The 27,371-nt window shown below is 43.5% G+C and overlaps 1 protein-coding gene across 1 annotated transcript in view; it reads left to right on the forward strand.

Moving 5' to 3' along the window:
• Positions 1-27,371, forward strand: part of GTF2F2 (general transcription factor IIF subunit 2) — a 157,926-nt gene that overhangs the window by 10,413 nt on the left and 120,142 nt on the right. The window contains exons 2-5 of the mRNA XM_090025513.1: positions 5,027-5,100; positions 5,603-5,621; positions 6,675-6,819; positions 19,812-19,850. Of these exons, the coding sequence (XP_089881639.1) occupies positions 5,027-5,100; positions 5,603-5,621; positions 6,675-6,819; positions 19,812-19,850 (277 nt within the window). The remainder of the gene's footprint in view (positions 1-5,026; positions 5,101-5,602; positions 5,622-6,674; positions 6,820-19,811; positions 19,851-27,371) is intronic.

Genomic DNA, 27,371 nt, shown 5'->3' on the forward strand with positions numbered 1-27,371 from the left:
TTATTTTCATTTTTTTTTAATTGGAGAGAACCAGGTTCCCTGCTCATGCCTTAAGGAGATAGAACAGAGGCAGGCGAAATACAGCCCCACAGGGCGCCTCCATGAGCCCTCTGTGAGCCCTGTCCCTCAGGGCCCCCTGCAAGCCAGTGCATCACTGCAGGAGGTGTGCCCTGCCCCCCCAGCCTGGCCTGACCCACCCCCAGGCCCAAGCTAGGAGGCGCTTGGGACAAGAATCCTCTGCCTGGCAGACCTTGTGCCTGGCTGTTCCGGGGCTGTTCCTGGCATCCTTGCCTGCCGGAGTAGGAATTCAGGGAAGCGCTGCCCAGACAGGGGCCAGGAACTCCCATTGGGGGAAGGGGGAGGGATTGCAGGGAGCCATGCGCTATGGGGCCAGGTGGGGCTAGCCTCACACACCACCATCACATGTGGCCAGGGACTTGGGTGGGAGCGCTATGGGGCTGGGCTGGCCCCGCTTGCAGCCGGGGTCTCAGGTGGGAGCTGCATGTTATGGGACCTAGTGGGGCTGGCCCTGTACCCTGCCACTATGTGTGGCTGGGGGCTGGGGTGGGAGTGCAGGAGTTGCATATTATGAGGCTGGGTGGGGCTGGCCCCTCATTCTGCCATCACATGTGGCTGGGGACTCAGGCAGGAGTGCTTTGGGGCTGGGTGGGGCTGGCCCCCCATGATTTCACCATGTGCATCCAGGGACTTGGGCAGGAGCTGCATGTTATGGGGCCGGTTCAGGCTGGCCCCACACGTTGCAACCGCCTGCAGCCAGGGACTGGGGTAGGAGCCCAGAGAGCTGTGCTATGGGGCTAAACAGGGCTGGCCCCACTTGCTGCTACCACATGCAGCTCCAGGGACTCTCACAGTCCAAGGATCACTCCCCCCCAACATCCTTCCACCCCTCCACCATACCCTCAAACACACCCACACTCTCCCACAGCCCCCCAACCATAATCACACCCCTCTACACCCACCTGCCCACCCTCCCCCATACATCGCATCCACCATACCCATACTGTGCACCCCCCACATACTCCCCAGTCACACCCCTATCACATATACCCCCTTTCCTCCCACACACAATATACAAGAGTAAGACACTATTTTTACCTGTTATGTAATTGCCTCTAGATACACTATCCAAATGCACAGAAATCAGGACAAGATATTTTTTTTGAAGTAAAATTAAAATAAGTTATTGTAGATGTTGGATTTTTTTTTTTTTAGTGTAAGATTTGGGGGGGTTTCTGGTTTCAAGATGGCAGCACCTTCCCTCCCAAAAGGAGTAATTCTGGGACAAGGGAGGGACTTCTGGTGGCAAAAGGTCAGAGGCTAGGTGGTTGGGACTTCTGGTCCCAAGATCCCATCAAGGAGTGGGGCTACCCTTGCGGCCCTTGACAGCTCACCAAAATTCATTAAGCAGCCCTCCAGCCAAAATAATTGTCTGCCCCTGGGATAGGGGCACCCATCATTTATTGGGTTCAGCCTCCCTTTGCACTCAGGTTTGCAGCCCTTGGATGCTCCTGGATTCTTTGCTTCACCTGAATCTTTAGGTTGCAGCAGTGGTATGGTGTGCCTTTTACTGACTCCATTTGGTGATAAGGTGGTGACCCTCCTTTCAAATTTGGATCGGGACACCATTACCTGTGCTTTTGTAACCTCAAGATTAGACTACTCCAATATTCCTGTGTGGGGCTGCCCCTGATTTCATAGACTTTAGGGCTGGAAGGGACCTCGGAAGATCCTTGAGTCCAGCCCCCTGCCCCAGGGGCAGGAAGTCAGTTGGGGTTACAGGATCACAATCTGGAAGGTGTAGCTGGTGCAAATTGTCTCAGCCTGCCTTCTGAAAGGGACTGGTCTCCAGGAGCATGTTATTTCAATGCTCCTAAGTCTGTATTGGCTCCCAATAGCTTTCCAGGGGCAATTCAAGGTGCTGGGTTGGACCAGTAAAAGCCCTAAATGGTCTAAACATAATGTGCCTACAGGATCCCCTTTTCCCTCATGTCGCACCCCAATACCAAAGGTCAGCATCCTCCTGCAGGTACCAGAAGATGTGGGAGGTTGATGTCAGTAGTAGCCCATCTGCTCAAGAGCTCCGTCTCCTTTGTGGCCTGTTGGAGCTTAACCCTGGACATCTTTAGCAACTGCTGCAGGACCTTTTGGGGGGTAGGGGATGTGGGGGGCAGGCATTCAGCAAGCAAGGTTAAATTGAAGTAGTGTTCGGGAAATGTTTGTTACATAGCTTCCCTAATTTTTTTTTATCTGATTGTATTTGTAAATTATTTTGTGTTTTACCATAAGCCAACCTGAGCCTTTTGTGCAAAGGGTGGCATATACATCTAATAAATAATTAAAATGATCTCCTTGTATAATATTCAGCATTGTTAGAAGCTTTAGAAAACTCATCCTTCCCTTTAAATTAAATACTTGCTGTGCTAAAATGTAAAGGAACTGGCCATACTGAATTGTTTTACTAATAGAAGACATAGTCTTCATTCCTTTGCCAAACCATCTTCTAGAGGCAGCCAAAAGGCTTAAAATGTGGTTGTGTGAATCTGCTTCATTAGCTAAAAGGGGCAAAAGTGTGGGCTGAGTGCTTCTTTGCTGTCTGCTCTTTGTAGCTCTTTTTCCTTCTTTCCCTACCATAAGTATGCTGGCAAAATGCTGATTAATTCTCCTTTTGGGGACTATTTCTCCTGTAGTTGAAAGAAATATGACTCATGGGTAGTCTCCCTGGTGTGATCGGAGTATCTTGCAAGTCAATGATTTTTAACTTGTCTGAGCAAAGTGGGGTCCTACGCACAGCTCAAGGGCATTTCTCAATTTTTCTGTCTGTAACATGATACCTTATGGCCACCACATGCAGTCAAATATAAAATATGAAGCAATGGTCTAGGGAAGAATGAAATGAATCCTGCTGGTTTTGAAGAGCAGCATATTCTGATCCCCACTGGTGCAGGCAAAAGGCGAATCAGGCCCACAGCATGCCCATTTGGTGCTACAGGCAGAAGAATTTCTCTGGTGCCCACTGCTGCTGCGTAGGCAGCAACTTAGTGTGCTGCTTTTTCTCGCTGGGTGTACTGATGTGTAACCAGAGGTGTGTAACTGTCTATGTAGGCATACTATATGCAGAAAACATGAATTATATAAATACAAATACGGAGGAACTTTAATTTGCTAGTAAGACATTATAATGAGAATGCTGTAAAGCTGCAAAATGTTCATTTGTTCTAATGCATAATGAGCCCGGAACCTGTTTTTCTCTGATTTAAAAAAAAACACATCAAATAAAACCCCCTCAATTTTTGGATTAAAAGTAACCGAAAATTCACATTTTTCCCGTGATGAAAATGAAGCACCACTAGTGAGAGAGAGAGTGTGTAAATAAACTGGTGTTTCATTTTAAACACAGAAAAATGTGGATTTTGGGGTTGTTTTTTAAAATCTGAAAATAGGTTTGTTTTTCCTGGACTTTTTTTTATCAGAGAAAACCAGGATCCCTAATCATGCGGCAAAACTTAAAATCTTTAGTTTATGATAATTTTTTGTAGTGCATAGCCTTAGGGCTTATTAACACATTACTTCCTTTTTTGCCCATCAAAATGATGTTTTTCTGTTCCTGCTGTACTCCCTTCTGTCATACTCTGACAACCACTATTACGTCATCTTAAGTTCTTTGCTGCTTTAGTAATTTAACTTGTAATTTGTTTGCGGTAACTTGCATATCACTTGATCCAAGGCTGTCCGACTTCGAGGCAGCCCCAGCGTCACATGCCTCACAGGCTGCAGTCCTGCAGGGGTCTCATGAGGTACGGGCCGCAGACCAAAGGCAGCTTGCTGTGTGGGCAGCTCCTCAAGCTCTTCCTTGGTTTATGCAGGCATTACCCCCTTTCCCATCTATCAGCCCCCCACAACCCTTTTCCTCCCTGCTTCCTCCCCCCGTTGTACCCACAGCACTCTCCTTCACTCCCCTCCTGGCCTTATGCCCACTTGAAAGGCGGGAGCTGGGCTGCCCGCACTTCTATGCAGCTAAGTGACCTAGTCCCTTCCCATACTGCGTGTACAACTTGGGCACTCCAGGCTCTTCCTTGTCTCCAGGAGCGAGAGTAGGAATTAGAAACCAGAGGAGGGAGGGGGAAGGTCCCAAAGAACCTGGCTGCTGTGGCAGGAGCAACAGCAGGGTGGCGGCTGTGCCAGGAGCCTGCGGGCCCCGCGCCAACTCCTTAGAGGCTGCATGCAGCCTGCCATTGGCTGCCAGTTGAACTGTCCTGGCTTGATCATTTTCTTACTTAATCCCACAAGGTCTGATGTGAGGCCATCCTGAATAGTCTCAGGTCTGTGTTCCAGCCCTCAGTTATTTCACATAAGGAAGAAAGGTAAAAACTCCAAGTTTCCTGCCCGTGTAACCGTTTTCTTTCCGCTTATGTGCATGGTCGCGTCAAAGTCTTAACTCCTGTTGGCAAGCTTCAGGAGCAGTAATGTGTTTGAATGGCCATTAGGAATTCCCAGCCAGAGAGCATGTAGGTTATTACTAATTAACTTAGAGGCATGAGTCCTGCTTACTGTTTGATAAGGCTGAAATCCCAAACCCCAAATTGTGAAGTGTGGCCAAAAGTACTTTCCTTCCCGAACGTTTCTTCTGATATCATAATTCCATTAGTTTCCATTTGTCATAGACTTTTCTAGAGAGGCAAGAATTGAATTTCCAACACATGTTAACATGCAGTATTTTAGCTGATAAAAGACTTAATGTTCCTTAGTTCAAAAACCAATGGTGTATACCTATTTCTTTCCATTGCAGGTCACTTTTAAATAATGCTTTTTGAATGGTAATATAGAATTATGATTCTTGTCTCACTTATGCCATGCCTGAAGACTGTGGCTTCAAAGCACTTAAATATGAGAATCTTACAGTGATCAGATATGCTGTAGTCTGAGAGAGCGGAATATAAAGAAGTAAGGAAAACGTTTTTATTTAAAATGTAATAGTTGTATACTTAAATATGGTCTCCTTTTTTAGGTCCCAAAATACTTGTCACAGCAGTGGACTAAAGCTTCAGGAAGGGGTGAAGTTGGAAAACTGAGGATTGCCAAGTAAGCAGTTCCCTGTACAATTTCTGGCAGAAATTCTTAGAATTGTTCTAGAGTATGTAGAAATAGTTACTCTGCTCTGAAAAATGCTAGTGGCATATTTCTTAAATTATCCTATCAATTGCAAATACTCCTTGTGCATATTTCTATGACGTTAGAAATATCTGTTTGTTTAGGGATTATTGGTGTGTATTAGAAACAAAACAAATACTGGTTCTTAAAATTATACTGGGAAACGGATGTAATCTGGACCACCATTTCTGATTTCATAGACCCCAGAAATATGCACACTTAAAGGATTTTCATTAAGTTATTGTTGTGCTACTTTGTTGCTTCTGTTCTCATCTGCTGCCTTTTCCCCTTTATCTTTGGACATCAAGAACAATTGGGCAGCTCAAGAGTGACACTGAGTAACAAAGTTAGAATTTGAGATTGTTGTTCTTATCAAGCGAGTTAGACCTGTGAAAATTATGGAAACTAAAACATTAAATATTTTCTTTTGCAGAAATCAAGGAAGAACAGAAGTAAGTAATTACCAAACTCAAATTGTATTGTGTTTTGGACTTTAAAGTTGCTTAATTCATTGGTTTCTACCATAAGCTTTCTCTTGTAATACAGTAATAGAACACTGTACTTGTACTTAGGAAACCTGGATTCTGTTTCCAGCTCTTTCTTCTGTATGATCCTGTACAAGTCCCTTCGTTGTCCTTTGGAGGGTTTTCTGATCTTTTAATTGTCAGTAAGGATACCAGCCTCCTTTTTATAAGGTGTTTTCTGTATTTTCTTGATAAGTAATTACTTATCTTATCAAGTAGTCATCCAGCATATTTTGAACTGGAAGAAGTTTTGCAAAGGTTGAGAAGATAAACTGTGCCTTCTGTTTTTTTGGAGCTTAATGAAACCTCTCTTGGATTAAGTGGAGAAGAGTCCCATATAACTTTGATCATTCTGTTAGTAACCTGTAACCTATTTTATTGTCACTTTCTTAGAGGTTAATTTATAACTGTGAGACACTTAAAATAGCTAAGTTGATCTTAAATGTAATACAGTATAACCTCATAAATATGAATATCAAAAATCCAGAATTCTCAAAAATCCAGCACTTTTTAAGATTCCCCTCCGTTCCCCCAGACACAGACGGGGAAGTTTGCATACAGTGGCTGCTGCTGCCATCCACCACCCCTGCTATGCATATGCTGCTGCTTCAGGACTAGCCGCTGCTTCAGTTTCAAAAAACTAGAATTTTCAAATTTCCAGCAGGCGCTCAGTCCTGAGGATGCCGGATTTATGAGGTTTTACTGTAATCTCTATCTGACAGCAAAGAAGTTCAGTTATGCTGTGCTATCAAAAGAGAATGGTTAGTAAATTTATATAAAAAATGATCAGTAAATTATACAATTTACATTAAAATGTTGAAATAAAACATTATATTAAAATGTTAATCCCATATTTTATATTTGAAAACAAGTTTGTATTAATCTGTTTAATTTTTCTTTCTCTTCCTGCTTCCAAAGCACTTTAAATATTGTGTAGTTTTATGGTCTGTGTAATAATCTTATGGTAATTGTGACTGTTAGGTGTCATTTACTTTGAATGAAGATCTTGCAAGTATCAATGATATTGGAGGAAAACCTGCTTCAGTCAGTGCACCCAGAGAACATCCATTTCTTTTACAAAGTGTGGGAGGACAAACATTAACAGTGTTTACAGAAAGCTCAGCAGGTAAGTCATACTGTTGGCATGCATATTTGTGTGGCGGAATGCCGGGCTAGCGGTTCCGGCACCGCTTAGGGGAGCCGCGGGCTTTGCGAAGCTGTGCGAGCGCGCAGCTTGCGGGGCGGGATTGGAGGTAGCTTTATAGCCGCCCTTGAGGTTTGCCGAGTTGGCACAAGTAGACAACTTAGAGTAAGTTGTTAGTTTTCTTTGTAATAAGTCTATAGGAAGTCCGTTGGTTCATGAGGTTCCAGAGCCAGTCCTTGCGTTCCAACACTGGAACTAGTCCAATGCTAGGTGCAGCTGCCGACTCCTTAAGTCCCAGAACTGGTCAATGGCTCATTGAGATGGGATGTTAGTAGTAGAAGTTATTACAGAGTATAAGGTAAAGGAAAAAGGTTTTATTCACTCACCTGGCCTCACCCTCTTACGAGTAAGAGGGGAGGCCGGTTGGAACGAAGCTGCAGTAAATACAAGTATAGTGAGCGTAGATATGCTGTCTGAGCTACAATGAGAGGCAGTCGAGAAGTGGAGTCTCCGATGTTTCTTCAGTTACAGTATGCTGGATACAAAGGGGGTCTGTTGGTTCAGGGGGTTCCAGAGCCAGCCCTTGCATTCCAGCACTGGAACCAGTCCAATGCTAGGTGCGGCTGCCGACTCCTTAAGTCCCAGAACTGGTCAACAGCTCATGAATGGGATGTAGAGTACAAAACTGTAACACGGTGAGTCGTTGTCAGTTGTTGGGTTTTCGAGGCCTTTGTCTTTGCTGGGATACGCCCAGGCGGGGAGGCTGAGAACCGGTCTGCAGGGTGATCGGGCCTACAGAGTTTTCCAGTTGTCGTCTCTGCTGCTTCCTGCTTCTTTGCCTCTTTTATAGATGTCGGTTGGACTGCCTCTATGACACTAACTATGATATAAGCTAAGCATACAGGGATAGGATAATTTCTTTTACATAATAGTTACTAGGCAGTTTCTCTACATAAGTTTCATTTCTGCAAAACTGACACTTTTTAGATAAGAAGTAAAATTTACAGAGTGCAGGTGTGTGGCCTACTGCCAGCAGAGAATAGTACCAGGCACTTGTTTAGACTAACTGCAAGGCAGCAGAAAGTGGTACCAGGCGCTTGCTTTGGTTAACGGTGGAGGCCTCAAGGTTACATAAATGTGAGAGTGCCGCGCGGCAGTTATACAGAAAAGAGAAAAAAAAATAATATAAAAATAAAAAGAAAATAATGTAAAACAGTTACAATTTGTATAGATAATTTCAGTAGCATCAGTTTAAAAAGGCTTTGTTAAGGCTGATAAGCCTAAAATCAGGCCTCCCAGCTTTGTTTTATGACATTATTATGTATGCACATTACATTTGTCCCTTTGTTCTGGCTGTCTGATGTCTTCTTGTAATTGGACAAAAAACTGAACGGTCTCCAAAAAGGGTAGTCTGGTATATCTTGATACAGAGCCTGCTGAGCAGATCAGAAAGGAAAAATGGAGTATAGTGCAATATGCTGTTCTTGTGAAACAATCCAGTGCCAGGGACTGGTTTATTACAGGGTCACCCAACAGAGAGCTACTGCTATTTCAACCCTTCTTTTGGTGGAAAAGATAGATTTGTCAGGAACTGGGCTTCAGCATGATTAAAATTATTTATGAATGTGTATGTTTTCTCCCCAGTCTATTCTGAAAGTCCTAATTAACCAATGAAGCTGAACTGTCATTGGTCAAACTTTCTATCAAAAAATGCAATCATAGTATGTGCTTAGTACAGCACAAACACTTTCCCTTCCCCCCACAGGATTCCAGTTCCTTCACTGATATAACATCAATTGTACTCTTACCAGTGGCAGGGGGTCAGTTTAGATGATCTGTTCAGGTCCCTTCTGACCCCAAACTACTATGAGACTTGGTAGCAATACATGGTGAGCTTGAAGCATTTTCAGGATTTCATATGTTATGTAGCATAGTACATTTAAATTATATGAGACAGATTTATTTGATACTGCTCCTCTGTTCAGTGACCTCAGTGTTCAATTATTCTGATATTAAATTAATTTTATTAAGTTCCTGTGCTTTCATGTATAGCAGATATTTGTATTAAAACATCCTGCATCATAGAAATTAAGGCTTTGGGGAAAGGAAGACTTAACATTTTGAGAAGCTTGTAGAAGATAACTGAGGCTCGAATCATTCAGGAATGTTTCAGATTCCTCACCAGGCAAATAAAGCCTTGATACTTTGTCTCTCTATTCTGAGCAGGAGGAGAGGTAACTGGAAATATAGGTGTACTGAAGGGTTTGAATTTTTCATTTTCTACCTCATTGACCCAGGTCAGGAACCAGCTGCTCCAGTGCACTTTGCTCAATACTTGTCACTGCATCTAACAGTGAATAAGCCTATTAGCTGATCTTAATGATCACAATGAAGCAGTTAATAATGACATTTAAATTGCAAATGTCATTGACACTCTATGGAGCATATGGAATTGTTCATAAGCCTCATAGTTGCTGGTTCAAACTGTATTGTTTTTAAATAAATAACAGGCGTGTCTAAATGACACATATCTTTATTGCAGTGAACCACTGGGCTATGGAGTATGATTTACATTTTAGGATTGTTATATCTGTCCTAAAAGAATGAAATAGGATGTTTAAGTATCCACTTTTTGATTGTAAGATTATTCCTGGTAATTCTTACTGTGTTTTCTGTCTGGGCAAATCCTAGATAATTTCAATAAACTAGATCCAGGGGTCAGTAATGTTATGAACAGCAGTTGTTGTGAACGACTTGGCTTCTGCCATGGGCCACTGAACTTCTCTGCTGTCCTTGCTCCATGCTGAAGACGGCTTTGTCCTCCCTCATCCCCACACCCCAATGCAGCCTCTGTTTACCCTTGCCACCAAGTGCCATTTCTTTCTGTGGCCAGTGGTGCTGGCAAGTGGCAAACTTAGGCAGTGAGGAGAAGCAGAGGCTGTAGTAATGTGACAAGAGAGCAGGTCTCAGTACAGAATAGGGAGGACTAAGGCAGTTGCCTTTTGGCTGCCGTGGAGGGGATTCTTAACATGTAGCAGAGGAATGATAGAAAGTTAGGGCTAGAAGGGACCTCAGGAGGTCATCTAGTTCAACTCCCTGCTCAAAGCCGGACCATCCCCAACTAGATCATCCCAGCCAAAGCTTTCTCTAGCTGGGTTTTGAAAATCTCCAAGGATGGAGCTTCTACCACCTCTCTGGGTAACCTTAACCTGTTCCAGTGTTTTACTACCCTCCTAGTAAGAGAATTCTTCCTGATAGCTAACCTAAACTTCCCTTGCTGCAACCTGAAACCAGTGCTCCTTCTGTCAAATGACACAGTGCAGAGTGGAGAAGGTGCCCTGGTTTGCGCATGCTGCTGGTGCCCTGTGGGTACGGGCTGGATCTGGCCTCCTGGCTAGATCTGGCCCACATGCTATAGGTTACTGACCCCTGGGCTAGACAACAAGAGGGTTGGAAAAATATGGTTCCTAACTTTTAGAAGATAAAAATATAAGAAGGCCTTTTGAGTGAAATTTCTGCCCTGATTTATATCCCACTGAAGTTAATAAGGTTGAATAGGAAGTAGGTCAGGATGCAATTTATCAGAACCTTTAAACTAAACCTGGGGAGAGAGAGACAGCTCAATAACTGCACCTCATATGGAGTGTTGTTTGTCATAAGTACATAATTCTGCTACATCAGAATCTCTTAAGTCCCTTCTGAAAGAAAAGGGAGTTCTGCTGAACTGTGAAGATTGTAATTTTGACATACTCAACATTAGTATAAAGGACATAGTTGGCAGCAGATGGGGTGGGTTCCTTTAATAGCCTTTCAGTGACAAGCATGGAAAGTGAATGTAGCAGGTAAGGTAATTAGATAAAACCTGATTCAATTGCTGGGTGAATTATGTGTCTGTTAGACTGAAAACTGATTTAAATTGTATACAGAAAGGTTGGTAGAGTGGTCTTCTCTTGAGATTGCAATAAAATTCACACTTTCAACAGTTGAAGTAAATTACAAGCAAGTCTTGTTGCTTACCATATTAGTATCTTTTTATGAAAGCTCAACTACATGTGTTAAATTATAATTTGTCTGCTGAGCAGGGTTTGAATTAAAACGTAGTATATTTTCCACATTTTTCTCGAAAGAAAAAGCTTAATAAACAAGGGAAAGAATGTATAGCCTGACTGTGGGGACAGGGGAAAGGCTTCTATTTCTATTTTAGGACATGAATTTGCTAAAATGTAATTAATAAACAAAGGGCAGCAGCAGTCACTCTAGTTAAATTATGAAACAGCTCACATTTCATCCCCATGCTTTTTAAGCTCTTAAAAAGTTTAGGTATTTGGCTTGTGCTTGAATGTTTAATAGTTTGGAAAGCTTGAACAAATAATTATTCATTTTCTTGGTGTAAAAATATTTGGAGGAAGAGAAGCAGGTTGAATTGCAGAGGTAGGAGAGGAGCCTACGGAGCAAGGAGCTGAAAAGCAAATTAATATGGTGTCAGTAGGTCAGCCACATCCATTTTGCTTCAGTGAGGTTTCCCTTTCCTCTTACTTTTTTGTTTAAAGTGGATGTTCTTCTGAACAAAGGATGGTATTTTCTCAGCATCTGGAAAGTGTATTAGTCCTTTGTAGACTTAAGGAAAAGATGCATGCTGAGCTCTAAAGAGTTTATACAGGTTAGATCAAGAAAATAAGTAACAGATGGATGAATTGTTTGAGCTTTCATTCAAGAAGAAATGATGCAGTTCACCTTTATTGACTTGTTTGGTTTTGTTTTTCGTAAGTGTTTCACTCTTTTTAAAACTGTGTCACTTTTTTTTTTTGTGTGTTTTTAGAATGTGCTAGAGAGCAACACACAATTATATGGTCCTGCTGTTGGTCTTAGATTGGCAAATATCTGCAGCAAGGCCAGTCTGCTTATACCAAGTTATTGAGTAAAGAAAAATCAAAGCTGGGTAGAGGGTTTGACTGTTTGGCTTGTAAATGTTAATCCAACTTATTCTAATATTGCATGTAACTTTACTGCTTTTGAAATCCATTGGCTTGAATGCATATTGTCATTAATATGACTGGGTGCTGAAACTGTAAAATATAGCTAGCTTGTCTGTTTTACTGATGTTTGGTAAGACTATTTATTACATGGTAGTAGAATCCATACTTTGTGGGGCCTTAGTAGGCTGCCCTGTCATACAATGTGCCTAGTGCAGAAATAGGCAGGGTGCTTCCAGAGTTGGATTCACACTTCTTTACAGTACTACCATGCACAATTACTGCTTTCTTTGGAAGGGCAGTTTATGTAGAACTGCATAGCCCATATTCTAAGGCTGGGGGTGTACAGACACCACCTGGAAAAAAAGGCTTCTTCAGAGCAGGGCTTCTCAAACCCTGGGTTGCGACCTAAAAGTGCATCGCAAGAATATTTCAAAGGGTTGTGAACAAGTCACAGAAAAACGTGGGAAAGCATGGGTTTCCCCTTGCAGTCTGGCAGCCTTCCAGCCTGCAAGGGGCTGCTTGGATGTGACTGGAGGTGGCAGGCGTGTGTGCATCTGTGTGCATGCATACACACATGTGACTGGCATGCAACCAGGCAAGGGGGTGGGAGCAGCCCCAGCAGCTGCATGCAGGTGGACTTGGGGCTTGTCCTGAAGTGTACCTGTGTGTGGGGGGAAGAAGGTGGCTGTGTGACAAGGTTGGGGCAGGGGGGTTCCTGTCCCTCCAGTGGGGGAGAGGGAGGGGGGAGCTGCATGGCTGGGCTGGTGGCACCGGGGCTGGTGCCCATGCTCACAGGGGCAGGGCAGCTGGGAGACTCTGCTCAGGGGGTGCAAGGGGCTGTGACCAGGCTACCTGGTATGGTGCGAGAGCCCCAGTCCAGGATGCGGGGGTGCTACCGGCTGTTCTTCCTCCAGCCCGTGATGAGACTGGACTTGCTATGCTGCTGCTGCGTTAGCTGGAGCCACTGTGAGGGGACAGCTGTGGGTCCCCTCTGGCTTGGCTGCAGGTTGGGAGTGAGGGGCACCAGCATGGCCCGGAAGGCCAGGAGACCATGAGTCAGGCACCGGCAGGTCAGTGGGGTGTGGGTTAGGACAGGCCATCGATCTTTGCAAGTGGGTCCCGATAGGAAAAAGGTTGGGAACCACTGCTCTGAAGCACTAGATCTACATGCTACCCACTCTCCTTCATCTCTTCGTTAGAGTTCCAACGTTAGGAATTGAGATAGCTCAGGCTTGAATATTTCTTACAGCATTGGGACAATTGAAATAGACTATCCAGAAGGTTCCTTGGGTTGTAATGAGTGGGTGGCCTTTTTATTTTTATTTTTTTTAAAAGCCTACTTTTAAAAAAATGAATAGTAAATTAAGCTGAAGTGTGGGCTGTTACCTAACTTGGCTGGTGGAGTATCTGGCAGTTTGGAGTGAAAATCACTACCATCTGATGGCTGTAAAACGACCACATGTTCTGGTTTACTAAAAGATTCCTGGTTTTTCATATGTTGTTCCAGGGTCCTGAAACCTTTTGATACATTTGAAGCATCCTAAATTTTATTTTATCAGTTAAAATAGGAGTTTTATAATGCCTATAAAATAATTATTCAAGTCTTATTGCTCTACTGAGTGGAATCTATAATATTTATAAGGAACAAAAAGTCCAGTGGAATAAAGGTTTAGTGTGGTAAACAGTATTTGAAATGAGGAGTTAGATGAACATCAACTCTAGTAAAAAAAAAAAATTGTAATGCTAACAATATGCATTCAATTTTTCATGAAATGTTTAAATATGTATGTGTTGCTATTGCGTTAGAAGCTGGCACTAGCAGTACCACCTTACATGTTAAATGTACTTTTTGTCTCATGCGTGACTATTTTCTAATGACAAAAATAGTCACCACAAAAGTGTTCCAGTTTTAGATTTTGAAAGTATGGTTATCTCTCCTCTGAAATGTATTGGTGAGCTCAGTCCTGTTTCTGCTGGAAGGTGGATCTTTCAAGCTGCACCCCAGTTAACAAGAGTCAGTACAGGTGCCAGCACGAGCAGATGAGCTCAAGACAGAATTGGCAACAAGATTATGCCCTTTTTGGTCTGCCTTGGAAATGTTAGTTGAACAATGTGAATGAAATATGTGTTAATGGAGTGCTTTCAGCAGTGCCTTTTTGAGCACTAAACTTTAAGACAAAAAAAGCACTTGTGTGTAAAAACAGTTGATTTCATCTGGTTTCTTCCTCCTTTTAAGCATGTTTGGAGTTCTACAGTTTCTTTTTTCCTTATTTTTTGCCTGTTATTAAGGGCCTCATTTGCAATGTCTTCTTGTGGCAGAAGGGAGGGATAGGCATAGTTGTGTCTAGAATCAGTGAAATTCTTGCCATTGTGAAAAAGAGCTTGCTATCATCATTTTAAGGGACCTCTGCCACTTCTGCACTCTTTTCCTCCTCCATAGATCATTCAGAGTAGAGGCAAGTGATTTATATTTGAGGAGTAATTAATATTTCTTCACAGAACAACCCCTGGACTATTGAGGTGATCTCTCTTTCTTGTCTGTGTCATGGCAAAGATGGTTACCACTTTCTGTTGAAATTGAAAGGTAAAGTAGGAAAGCCTACTTTGAGTTTTGATTCAGACATTATGCCCATACATAATCCTGTCTATTGAGGATGTGTATGTTTATGTTAAAAATGTATACAATGGGAGCTGGTTGCTCAGGTACTTCTGAAAATCCCATTAGGTGCTTATATGTATCTTTTAGTCCTGAGTACCTATAAAAATCTGGACCTGGATGACTTGCAGGTGCACATGTTTTCATTGTAGACTCTCTGGAGCTTTCCCCATTTCCATTGGTTTAATTTTTACACTCACTGTATATCAGAAATAGTTTTGCTGAACAGTATGAGGCATGCATCCCAAAATACCAGGTAAAAAATAATAACCTCATTTACTGCCTGTACATTTCTGTGATTTGAAATCAGTACTATTTAGTACAGGTTGATAGTACATACCCAGTACTGAAAAGTTGAACTTGGCTGATTGATATCAAGAAGATTTTTTTGTTTGCTTGTTTTTGGTAAGGATAGTGGTATCTGTTATCTTCAATGTGTATGCATTCTTCCATTGTTGGTTAAAATGTTTAATGGCTGGGGTACTTCTCTGAAGATGAATTTACTCAAGCTGCTTACCTGGACAGTGTGGTTTCTATGACATAGGGAATCCAGAACGCAGTTGTTTCTCTTGCTGTCCAAGGCTAATTTTTGGTACCATTTTTGCATTAAATATGAACTACATTCTGTTCCATAAACATCACCATATGTACATCACCAGTTGCTATGCAACAATGCTATTTGTGCTTCCAGTCATTTTGTCTTATCTTTGTCATCAGCTATCACAGTTGTAATTTTTTTTGTGGGGGGAGGGAGGACTTGGGGAGATGCTTCTTTTTTGCATATATTTCACTGTGCTGCACTGAGCAAATGTTGACTATATTGTTAGGTCTTATTGGATGACAAATTATGGATTATTTCAGATTAAAATTGTTGTTTCTGAGTCTCCTATAGACAGGTACCACAGTGCAAGGAAGTAACAGAATTTGAGCCAATTTTGGCTAAAAAATTGGAAGGTGTTTTGTTTAAATATTTATCAGATCATTCTTCTGAATGTGACTAAAAACTAATTTCCTTCCTGGTTTTATAGCCCTACACATTATTGCCTGTAATCAGGTAGCTCAGAAATACTGGCTCAAAATTTAACAATAAATTAGTACAAATAGGAATATATACTGCAAGCATACTATGCCAGGTGGTGGCTCACTGATGTACTGCCCTGCAAACTCCCAAGCTGCAAACAGTGGCTGCATTTGTGAGGCAGTGCAGGTAGGCTGATTAGCACAGGTGAATACCAGTGCTATCTGCAGCACTAGAAGGGTTGAAGTCCCTTTTAAAAGAGGAATAATTCGAAGAAGTGAGGAATCAAGTTATCAAGACCAAACTGTCCAGGTTCTGGTATGTCACTGTGGCTTCTGAATTCCTGCTTATAGTGACTTGTATAGTCCTAATTTTTCCTGTGGAAGAAATACTGTTTATTGATGAACATTCATAGTGCAAAGAATTCCAGCATTAACACCACAAACTGGCTGCCTTAGGGCTCTATTTCTAAAAGGCATTCAGAGTTACGATTGATTCTGTTATTCTCACCTGCAGTCAGCAAAAAGTTATACCTGTTAACATCTTTCCTGTTTAGTTCTGAGATGGTCTGTCACCTCTTAAGAGTCTCCAGCAATGACGCCAAACTTTCTGAATTGTAGCCTTCCCAACCCTTGTCTTCTACTGTGTCAGTTTTGGTCGCTTTACTAGCCACAGCATCGCATTGCAGGCTCATGTTCATCTTGTGGTCAATGATGACCCCCAAGTCTCTTTCTCCCGTAGTGCTAGCCAGCGTAGCACAGCCGAGTCTATAAGGATGCTGCAGGTTTTTCTTCCCAAGGTGGAGAACCTTGCATTTTTCGGTGTTAAACACCATCAGGTTCTCGTCCGCCCATTTGCTGAGCCTGTCCAGGTCAGCCTGGATCACCCGCCTGTCTTCTGGCGTGGATGCTTTGCCCCAAAGTTTGGTGTCATCAGCAAACTTGGCCAGTCCGCTCCTGACTCCAATGTCCACATCATTAATGAAGATGTTAAACAATATGGTCCAAGGACAGAGCCTTGGGGGACCCCACTGGTCACAGGACACCATGATGAGTGACTGCCATCAATTATTACCCTCTGGGTCCAACCACGGAGCCAATTTCCCAGCCAGTGGATTGTGGTGGACCCAAGGCCACAATTGGCCAGTTTCTCCAAGAGGTGGTCATGGGATACCAGATCAAAGGCTTTTTTGAAGTCAAGATAAATGACATCAATCTCTTCTCCCTTGTCTAGGTGATAGGTCACCTGGTCGTAGAAGGAAATGAGACTGGTCAAGCAAGACCTACCCACAACAAATCCATGCTGTCTATCCTTCAGGATGTTGGCATCGGCCAGTCCATTAAGGATGGCCTCTTTAATAAACTTTTCAAAGATCTTCCCTGGAATAGAAGTCAGGCTGATGGGCCTATAGTTAGCCACATCCACTTTCCTCCCTTTCTTGAAGATGGGCACCACATTGGCCTTCTTCTGGTCTTTGGGCAGTACACCAGAGCGCCAGGAGTTTTCAAAGATCCATGCAAGAAGCTGGGCTATGATGCTCGCCAGCTTCTTGAATACCCTGGGATGTAGATTGTCAAGGCTGGCTGACTTGAAGGTAACCAGCATCTCAAGGTGTTCCTTTACAAGGGAGGTCAGCATTAATGGAGGACAGGGGATCTCCCATGTAGTGGGCATGGGCGTCTGATGGGACTGATGAAAGACCAATGCAAAGTACCCATTTAATAGGTTGGCTTTTTCCTGGGCGTCAGTTGTCAGTTGCCCCATCTGGTTCAGCAGAGGTCCAATGTTGCCCTTGCTTTTCCTCCGGCTCCCCACATACTGTAAAAGGACTTTTATTGACCTTGATGCTCAAAGCTAATTGGAGTTCAATTGCAGCCTTGGCTTTCCTGGTTTGCTCCCTGCAGGACCGGACTAGTGTAGAATAATCCTCCTTGGAGGTGAATCCCATCCTCCATCCTTTGTAGGCCTTTCTTTTTAGCCTCAGGAGGTCTGCTAGATCCCTGGAGAACCAGGGGGGGCTGTTGTGCCCTTTTGCTGCCTTTCCTCCAAGATGGAATAGACTTTGCTTGTGCATTGAGGATCAGTCCCTTGAGGAGAAACCACTCTTCTTGAACTCCCCTCTCCCTAGGGTCGTGGTCTCTTAGGGCCTCACGGACAAGCCTCTTGAGCTTGTCAGAGTTGGCTTTCCTGAAGTCAGAGACTTCTGCCGTAAAGCTGGTAAGTCAGTCAGCAACACGGATGGTGAAGGTGATCAGGTCATGGTCGCTCTCACCCAGCTTCCTATCAATCACTAGGTCGCCAATTAGGTCATCCCCAGTAGCCAGTACCAGGTCGATTAGCACTTTACCTCTTGTTGGCCCATAGACTTCTTGAGTCAGGTAGAGGTCATCCACGCAGGACAGGAAGCTTTGCAACTGCTTGGATTTTGCTGAGTGATCCTCCTACGAGATATCCGGGTAATTGAAGTCACCCATGACAACCCATGGTTGAGAAACAGCTTGTAATGCAGCTTCCTTGAAAAAGTTTGGGGTGGGGAGGGGGGTTGGATATTAAAATGATCAAATAGTTTTCTATAATGACTTACTATTTTGCAATCCAGTTAGGGATAACTATTCATAGTATGTCCATATAGGTCTTCAGTACTTTTTGAGCTTTCAGACGTGGTGGCAAATAGGTTGCAACTAAATTATGGTATTGCTTTAATGTATGTGTAAGGTCATATATCATTTATGTTAAAAGGAACTTACAAACAAGAGAAGTCATACTTTTATGCATGAGACTGGCAAGAGGCAGTTTCCAAAAAAGGTTTTGTTGAGAGACTATTTTTCTAGTTCTGTTGGTCCTCAGTGTCTCAGTGCTTAGGAGCGCTCAATAATAAAACCAGATGAACTCAAAAATTGTGCTCTAAGCTATCTCAGTAATATACTCTTTGCTGTAAGTAAATGATCTGTAATGATGGCTAGGGCATGTCTGTTGAATTGAGTAGCTAAGGACAAATACCTCTTATTGATGTGACAGTCTATATAAAAATAAGAAATACTATTTATTACTCAGTCCTGGAAGATGCTTGAGGGAACTGAGGACAAGGGAAAATAATTCAGTCAATTTTCAGGCTGCTGTGCTTTTATGCAGGTAGAAATATATCTTTACAGAATTACACAGTCATTTAAGGCTCAGTACAGTCAAATACATTCACTTTTGTCTTTTGAAAGACTCTGGATTTGTGGTCTGTAACAAACAGATGAGTGGATAGAGAATTGGACTGGGAGTCTGGGGACGTGTGTTCTGTTCCGTGTTCTGCTTTGGACCTGCCTGGTAACTTTTTCAGCAAGTCTCTTAAATGTTCTGCTGCTTCTTCCTCTTGCTTTATGTATTTTGATTGTAAGGTCTGTGAAGCAGATACTCTTGTACATACAGTATATATGCACAACCATTGCAAAGCCTGACAATACGGAAAATCAGACAGCCTTGGAAGCCTACAGTAGAATCCAGAGAATGTATATCCAGGTTGTTCACACCTTGCTTATTTTTCATTGGATGGTTGAATTAAAGTCAGAGCTGCATCCTTTGAAATAAAAGCCACAGTAAACAACTGGAGAACCTCAGCAGTCCCATGCTGGTGTTCGCTGCAGCTCTACATACCATACCCCTTCCTAGTTGGCTAACCTTCATCTTTGCAGGTGGATTAGGAAACTAACTCTGTGAAGGATCCCATATCTATTGATGTTAAATTAACACATTTGTAGGTAGTACTAAACAGAAAAAAGCTGGAACAGACTGTTCTTAGGTATGATTGCCTCAAACTAATGAGAGCACACTCTCAGCACTCACGTTCTTGGCCATTTTAAATGGTCTGCAGCTGGACAGTGCACTTCTACAAACTACAAGCAAACTTAAATTGGTTTAGATGCCCCCACTCTACAAACTGCATCAAGGCAAGCTTCAAGAAGCTTTAAGAAGAATTGCTGTTTTCCTTTTCCTTGAAGATTAGGTGAGTTCAGCTAGTGAGGTATAAGGCTGCTATTAGTTTAACTTCTGATTCCACATGGTCAGATGCCTGAATCAATGGAAGACCCTACGAGCTGATGGACAGGGGTTCTTCTGTGTAGAATCTGTTATATGCCTGAGCCCCAAATGACTCTTGTTGTCTTCTGTGAGAACAGCCCCTTTAGAAACATAGATATTTAGCTTTAAGAAAGTGACACCCATGGCTATCCTTTTCTTTTTGCTTTTTTTCTTTCCTTTTTGTCTTTTTAAAGTCACTTTTAAACACAATTTTTGTTGTATATGAGATAACTGAAATATTATCAACCTTGTTTTACAGAATGCCAGCCAGAAGAAAAGTCTGAGAGCAGCAACGCTGGTAAGTGTTGAATACGACTCCTTTGTTACACTTGAGAAGTGATTTACATCTACAAAGTAGGGCTATCAAACAATTAAAAAAATTGATGTGATTAGTTGTGCGATTAAAAAAAATTAATCACGGTTAATTGCAATTTGAATAGCACAGCTAAAAACTCAAAATGATGTACAGAAAAACTCAAAATTATGCAGGTACTTTGTATGGCTGGGGGGCAGGTGCGGGGGTGGAATTTGTGGAGGGTGGGGGGTGTATGCGTAGGGTTTGGAGCTTGAAGGTAGGTCCCCTCATGCCCTGGCAGGATGCGGGGTACTGTGGGGTCAGGAGTGAGGGACAGCAGCAGGGCTGGGAAGGCTGTGGCTTGGGAGTGAAGGGCACATGCACATGCACAGACTGGGGTGGGTTGTAGGACAGAGCAGTGGGAGGCTTGTCCAGGGACATGGGGGAGCATGGCTCCTCATACCCAGGGGAGGAATTGGGCTCATGCCCCCGATTTTGTGTGTGAAGGAGAGGTGGGTTGTCCACTGCAGGCTGAGGCTCTGCGCCCTGCTGCCTTTGCCACAGGAGCTGCAGTATTCCATGTTGTGCCTCCTGCAGCTGGGCAGGCAGGGAATGCACAGTGTAGCCAGTGTGCGACTCCCAGGGCAAAGGCAGAAGCGTTCAGAGCCTTAGCCCGTAATGGGCAGCCTACCTCTGCTGCATGCACAAATCAGTGAGTAGGTGCCCCACATGCCTCCCCTGGGAATGCGCACAGTGGCGGGGAGCCATGCTCCCCTGTGCCACTGGATGAGCCTCCCAGGGCCTTATTTACCCCAGCCCTGCCCCACTCCTTCCCTCACTGTGGGGGCCTTGATGTGCCCCTCCCCCTCCACAGACTTACTGGCACAGTAAACATGCCAGTACACGCAGTATTAAGGCTGCAGCTGCTCGTGTGTCTGTGTATCTGCATACATTCCCCCCCACTCCTGCTGTAGCTACCCGGAGCCTGTCCCCGGGCTGCCTTGTGGTCCTCTGGGCTGCCACTGCTGCCCTGCTGGGCAGCCTGGAGATGGCAGAATGGAGCCCGGTCTCAGGCTTCAAAACCACGTACGCAATTAACCATGATTAAAATAACGCAAAAACTGATTAATGCATTAAATGCTCACATTAACGGTGATTAATTGACAGCCCTACTACAAAATTATGTTTATTTTTGCTTTTTTCAATTTTAGTTTTAATTTACCTTTTATTTTAAAGATTTGTTCATGGTGCTTTGAGGATAAAGCAACATAAAACTGAAAAATCACTTAATAAACTGATTCACTGTTAAAATGAGAAATTTAAATTATTAATAGGTTTTATTAAAAATAAAAAATGAACAGGGAGAGGAAGAACAGTAAACCTTAAAGAAAGAGAAATTCTAAGGATTACTATATCTTATTTGAGTACTTTTGTTCTGTTTTGTAGACTTATTGGTTTAGTTAGCTTAAGTTTGTATCTCTTGACCAAAAGGTAATTGTTCTGCTTGATTTCCAAAATATATGATATTTAGTTTTACAAATTAACAGATGAGAAAGGTTATATTGTGTTGTGTGTAGTTCAATTTTGTGTATATAATGGCTGTGCAAAGCATGTAGCTGTTGTTGAGGAGTTGTGAAAAGGCAAAAATGATTCTAGATTGGCAATCAGATAGTTGGTCCAAAATAGCTTATTGAATACAGTAAAAGATCAGCGCTGATGTTACAATCAATGTAGGTTAATGGAGCACACATTAATGATTTTTGCTAAATAAAGCTACAAGGAGAAGAATCTTAGGATAAGACATGTCTAGCAGTTATTAGCATGTATCTATGTTGCATATTAAAATGAAGTGCACAGAGATACATTTAAAGGAAAAGGTGTAGGGGTGCACCGATAGATTTTTTGGGCTGGTAATGATAGCCGATATTTAAGGAGGCATATCGGCTTATACCAATCTGATTTCCAATACAGCTGCCTCCAGCTGGTAAGTCTGGAGTGGTGGAAGGGAAGGGGTGTGCGGGGGGGGTGGGCAGGTCAATGCTGCCTGCAGTGAGGGAGGGGGCAGGCACTGCCCATGCGGGGGGCAGAGCCATGGTTTGTGGGGGGGCAGCAGCTCCCACCGCTGCTTGCACTCTGGGAGGGCATGGGGTGGGGGGGAGGGGTGTCCCCTGGATCTGTGTGGGGTGGGGCAGGCTGCACCCAGGGCTGTGCTCTTCTCAGTGGGGGGTGGACTCAGACTGGGTGCCAGTGGCACTGGGAGGACCCTGCATCCACCCCAAATTTTGCCACTGCTCTGCTCCCAGGCCCACCACTGCCAGATGTCTGGCACAGCCCAGGCCCAACACCCCACCTCCATCCATGCACTGGGAAGATCAGGGGCTGTGCTGGGTGGCTGGTGGCAGTGGCACTGGGAGCAGAGTGGTGGCAAAATTTGGGGTGGATGCAGTATCCTCCCAGTGGCACTGGCACCTGCTCTGAGCCCAGTCCCTGATGAGAAGAGCCCTGCCCAGCTCCGGCTGCAGTCCATCCCACCCCGTGTAGATCCAGGGGGCACATGACCCCTGCCCCCACCATGCCCTCCTGGGGCGCAAGCAGTGGCAGGAGCTGCCTCCTCCATGCCTCCCCCACCATAAGCCACAGCTCCGCCTCCCCGCTCTGCCTTAGTAGCACCTGCCCCTTCCCTCACTGTGAGGGGCACTGACCTTCCGTGCCCCCATGCACCTTCCCACCCCTTCCACCACACTGGACTTACCAGCTGGAGGCAGCTCTTCACACAGCCGGCTGGGCTTCTCGCTGCCCAAGTGCTGCGCTGCGGCTGCATTCAGCACAGGCATTTATCAGCCCCATCAGACTGATATCCAATACAGCCAGTTTTTATGTTGGTACCAATCCGATATCGGACTGATGAATCCGTGCACCTCTAAAAAGGTGGGCTCCTCATTCAATTTCTACTTCTAAGCAATTATTTGAATCACTTGTTATTGCTACTGGAAAGTTCTGTATATAAAGACAGTTTTTTTCCCTAGTTGTAGGATATATATAGTTCATATGAGAGCTATAGTTGAAACAGTACAGTATTTGTGCATTTACTAAAAGGTACAGTAATATAGCAGAAATAAAGGTGCGTGTTTCAGTTAGCTCCGATTTACTCCTAAAAAATGGATGGCCAAGAAATGAACTCTTGTAATGATTTTATTAAATTCACTACATGCTTGTATAGGGTTTATGTTGCTGGAGTTTCCAAATGGTCCCATAATATCATGATCATGGTAGGCTGAAAGTTGTTTATTTAAAAAAAAATACTGTTCATTTAAAAAAAAGTTTCTGGCCCATAGCAGCTACAACTTCAGTGTTGCACTACATTAAAACTAGAGAATGATTTATTTCACATACAAAGTACAGTAAAAGCTCTGTTATCTGGCAACCCCTGGGAATGGGGGATTCCGGTTAATCAAATGTGCACTGTCTGGTGCACTCCCCGGCATCAGTGTGCCGGGGGATAGGGGAACCCTGCACAGGCTACTTTGCCCTGCTCAGGCCGCTTTGCCCTGGGCTGTGGGCCGAAGAAGTGACAAGAACTCTGCTTGCAGTGGCCATGAAACCCGGAAGTGGTACTCCCGGTTTCACTTTTGCCGCATCTCTTGGATCCCGGTTAATAGAGTTTTCCAGCTAATAAAGTGTTGGTTAACGCAGCTTTTGCTGTGTGTATTTACACAAAGAAGTAAATGGGTATTAATGATAGTACTTGAGAACTTGGGGAAGAAGGTTTCGGGACTCGGTTAAAATATCTCTCCATAGTTTGTTATGTCTTCTAAGAACAAGCGTTGCTTATGATGTATACACATTAAGTACAAGATGGCATATGGTGGCATTTAGTAATGGACAGGATTTTCAGTGGATTTGGAAAAGATTGACTTTTTCCTTTTTTCCTTGGAAACTACTATAACCACAAGACCAATATTAACTGTTCAAAGTGATTCATCAGAATAAAGGTGTTCACGCATCTCCTTAATGTTCTATAGATCTCTTCTTAGTGTTCTAATATTTGACATTTATTTGCATCATATCTTAGTTTTAAAGGCTGCTGAAAGAGTATGTATATCCATTTGGTGTCTGGGTATGGCCGATACTTTTTATTGGAGGGGGTTTGATTTCTTTCTGCAATGAGCTGATTAAAATGCTTTTTGTTTAGGTAGACTGACTATATCAAAAGAATTCTGACTAGTGCTTAGAAATATTTTAGTTTAAAAGGGACTTGTATGAAATCCAAAGTGTTCATGGTTGGAAATTTCAGAGGATTGCTTATTAAAGCATATTCATTCTAATTACTGTTTTACTCTTGTATTTTTAACTGACATGACTTCACTTCTGTGAAAGATGAGTTGCTAGAGGTGAATATTTTCAACTACATGAGAGCCAAGATTCACTGCTTTCAGATGCTATATGTAAACTGGTTCTTGAGAAAATAACTGCCCAGATAGTTCAGAAATGTAGTGTTTGGTGTGTTCTCTAATGTTATTGTAGGTGTTTTTCTCAGTTCTATTGCAGTCAAAATAGGAGAAAAGAAGAACATACTCCATGCTTCTGCAGTTCACACCTCTTGTTTTTATTATCTTTGTCAACACAAGTGCCTTATGTGACTTGCTCCTGATAACCACATGCTTACACTGTCAACCAGGGCAATAGATTTTAGAAAAGCCCGCTATGGGTTTGTTGTACCTTGTTTGTATTATGGTAATGCTGAAATGCCTTAATTAGGGATGGGAGCCTCATTATACTAGGCACTGGCAGGCAATTTAATGAAAAGATGTTCCATACACGAACAGAGAGCTGATGGATCAGACAAAATTGATGGGGGTGGTGAGAGTTAAAGCTGTAAATGCTAACTCTAAGAATTGGCTACACCACTGTTTTAAAGAGAGAACTGTTCTCGGTGACCTATTTATTTGGTTAACATTTATTTCACCAAGAAATCGTGGCACTAACACATTTACGAACTACATTGTGAGTAATTCAACTTGTATAGTAGAGAAGTGGTTCACCATGTTAGTCTGAAGTCACATAGAAGGTGGGGCAGGGCAGCATCCTTGGGGATTAACTTGTTCAGAGAAGCAGGAGTTTTTGTAGGTGACAGTGTGCATTCGTCTGGTCAAGCAGGCTGTCGCCTACAAAAGGTCCTGCCTCCTTGAATCAGTCTCAGCACCTGCTCTGAGATGCCACTGTGCCCTATCTTCAACTTACGTAATTTGTTTATTTTCCTCACACCTTTACTTTGCCTTGATTTAGCCATAGGAACATGATCTTGTTAATGCTTAAAACTAGAGGTGCTCCAATTTTTATTGGTGCTGATACAAAGGAAAATTTATAGGATCAGCAATCGGCTTTTTCTGGCTGATAACGTTACAGTCCCAATACAGCCTCCCCAGGGATGGCCATCATGTCCCTAGGGCACCGTGATACTGCTGACTCCGCCCAATGGGCACCTGTTAATCTCGCCTATTCCGTCTTTGCTGGTATAAATAATGAATCAGGTGGCTGCCCTTGAGTTGCTGCTTGGTCACAGTCCTGACAACTAACTCCTGCTGGCCTCAGCCCTGGGGCTTATATGTGCCCAGGGTCCTGCCTCCTTCTGGTCAGCTGACTGGGTACAGGTGCAGGCTAATTCCTCCATTAGCCTGCTGCCCAGGCACCCTGCAGTGTGGAGCTCTGTCTAGCTCCTCAGCTCTCTAGCAAGGCAGTTCCTGTCCTTAAAGGAGCAGCCACACTTTAGTGCGCTGTGACAGTCACCAATAAATGCCTCATGCATGCATGCAACCACAGCATGCACACAGCCAGGAATGCAGCTGGTTAGTATAGTAAAGAAGGTCTGAGAACAAAAAGAAATATAGTTTAGCTTCTTCACTTCCTAAGCATCATCCAGTGAGTGAGACAGGTTGTATGAAATGTGTGGCTATGTAATTAGACTGTGATGTGCTTATGCAAGGGAATTAAGGTATCACGGACAACTTTAATTCTGGCGTTGCTTAAATTTGGAGTGTGTAATATTCTTTTATATTATCTTCATATCTGTGTATGTACATATCCAGTACATTCCAAAGAACTTTAGGTAGAGAATAACATTATTTCCTTCCTATGGAGTAGAATCCACAAGAAGGAAATAAGGGTATGCTTATTCATTCATTGTATATTTACCTGTTTGCTGAGATATCAAGCAAAAGTAGGTAATTATTTGACGTACTTTGGGCAATACAGCTCGCCCGGGGTGGTGGGCAGCAATGCCTGCCATGTGCGAGCTCCAGCCCCCTGTCCCCCCACAACTAGCCAGCACCTGTGTGGACCACAGAGGGGTGCTGCTGCCCTCACACCACGCCCTGGCCCTGATCCTAGGAGGTGGCGGTGCAGGGTGGTGGTGCTCTGTCCTCACCCCTGCACGTGTACTCCCTAGCACCGTTCCCGGTACCCCTGGGGGTACATGTATCCCCAGTTGACGCCCCCTGTGTTTAGAAGATGGTTTCAGGGTGAATGTAAGGAAGAACTTCTTTATGGTAAGGGTGACCAGAAACTGGGATAGACTTCCCAAGGAGGTGATGCAGGTCCCCAACTTTGGAAGTTTTCAAAAGGAGACTTGACAGACACCATGTTGGGATCATTTGATCTCAGCAGTATTCCTGCCCAGAGTAGGGGGGGTTGGACTTGATTTTGCAAGGTCCCTTCCAGCCCATAATTTCTATGATTATAACAGTAGGTATGTGTAGTCTTTGAAAGAAGCAGGAAATAGTCCTAGTAAAACAGCAGTAAGAATATGCATTAGTGCAGGCCAGTACTGAGCAAAGATATACATGTATAGGGGCAGATTCAGGGTGGGTATAAAGGTGCAACTCTTCACCTCCCCCCCTTTTCAAAATACTAGATCCGCTGTCATACATATATGTATATAATTTTGTTGTTAGTGTCCAACTATCTATTATAGTGTACTATGAATATTTTGGTATATGTTCTTAACAGCATTGACATGTTTTCAGCTTGCAGTGATACTCTTTCATTAGAAACTATTGCGTATCTTTCTTCAGTAAGTATAGATACTGACCCTTGGTCTGTGTCCTCTGAACTAAGAGCAAAAACCTTGTTGGGGGGGAAAGGTGGCCTTCATTGCCATGCTTGTATTCCTTTTCTCTTCAGACATGTCAGAACCTGGGTAGTAGACTAAAACAGTGGCAGCCAACCTTTTTGATACGATGCTACATATTAGTCTTGCCCCTTTTCTGAGTGCCACTCTGATCCCCTTCCCCTGTTTTATTCCCTGCTCTGCCTTCTGCTCTCTGCCTTGTTTCTTGTACAGTCTGCTGCTCTGGTGTCCGCTCCCTGTTTTGGCCTTGTGCTCCCTGTACAACCTCTTGCTCTGTTTTCTAGTCCCTGTCCTATCTGTCACTGTAGTGCCCATTCCCTTCCTGGTGTGCTGCGTGTTGCACGCAGAGGCTGCTCGTGTACTTGTGGCACACGTGCTGCAGGTTGGCCACTGCTGGA

This window comes from Crocodylus siamensis, chromosome 1 (assembly GCF_052110815.1).
Source record: "Crocodylus siamensis isolate JL-2025a chromosome 1, ASM5211081v1, whole genome shotgun sequence".
NCBI classification, from domain to species: domain Eukaryota; kingdom Metazoa; phylum Chordata; order Crocodylia; family Crocodylidae; genus Crocodylus; species Crocodylus siamensis.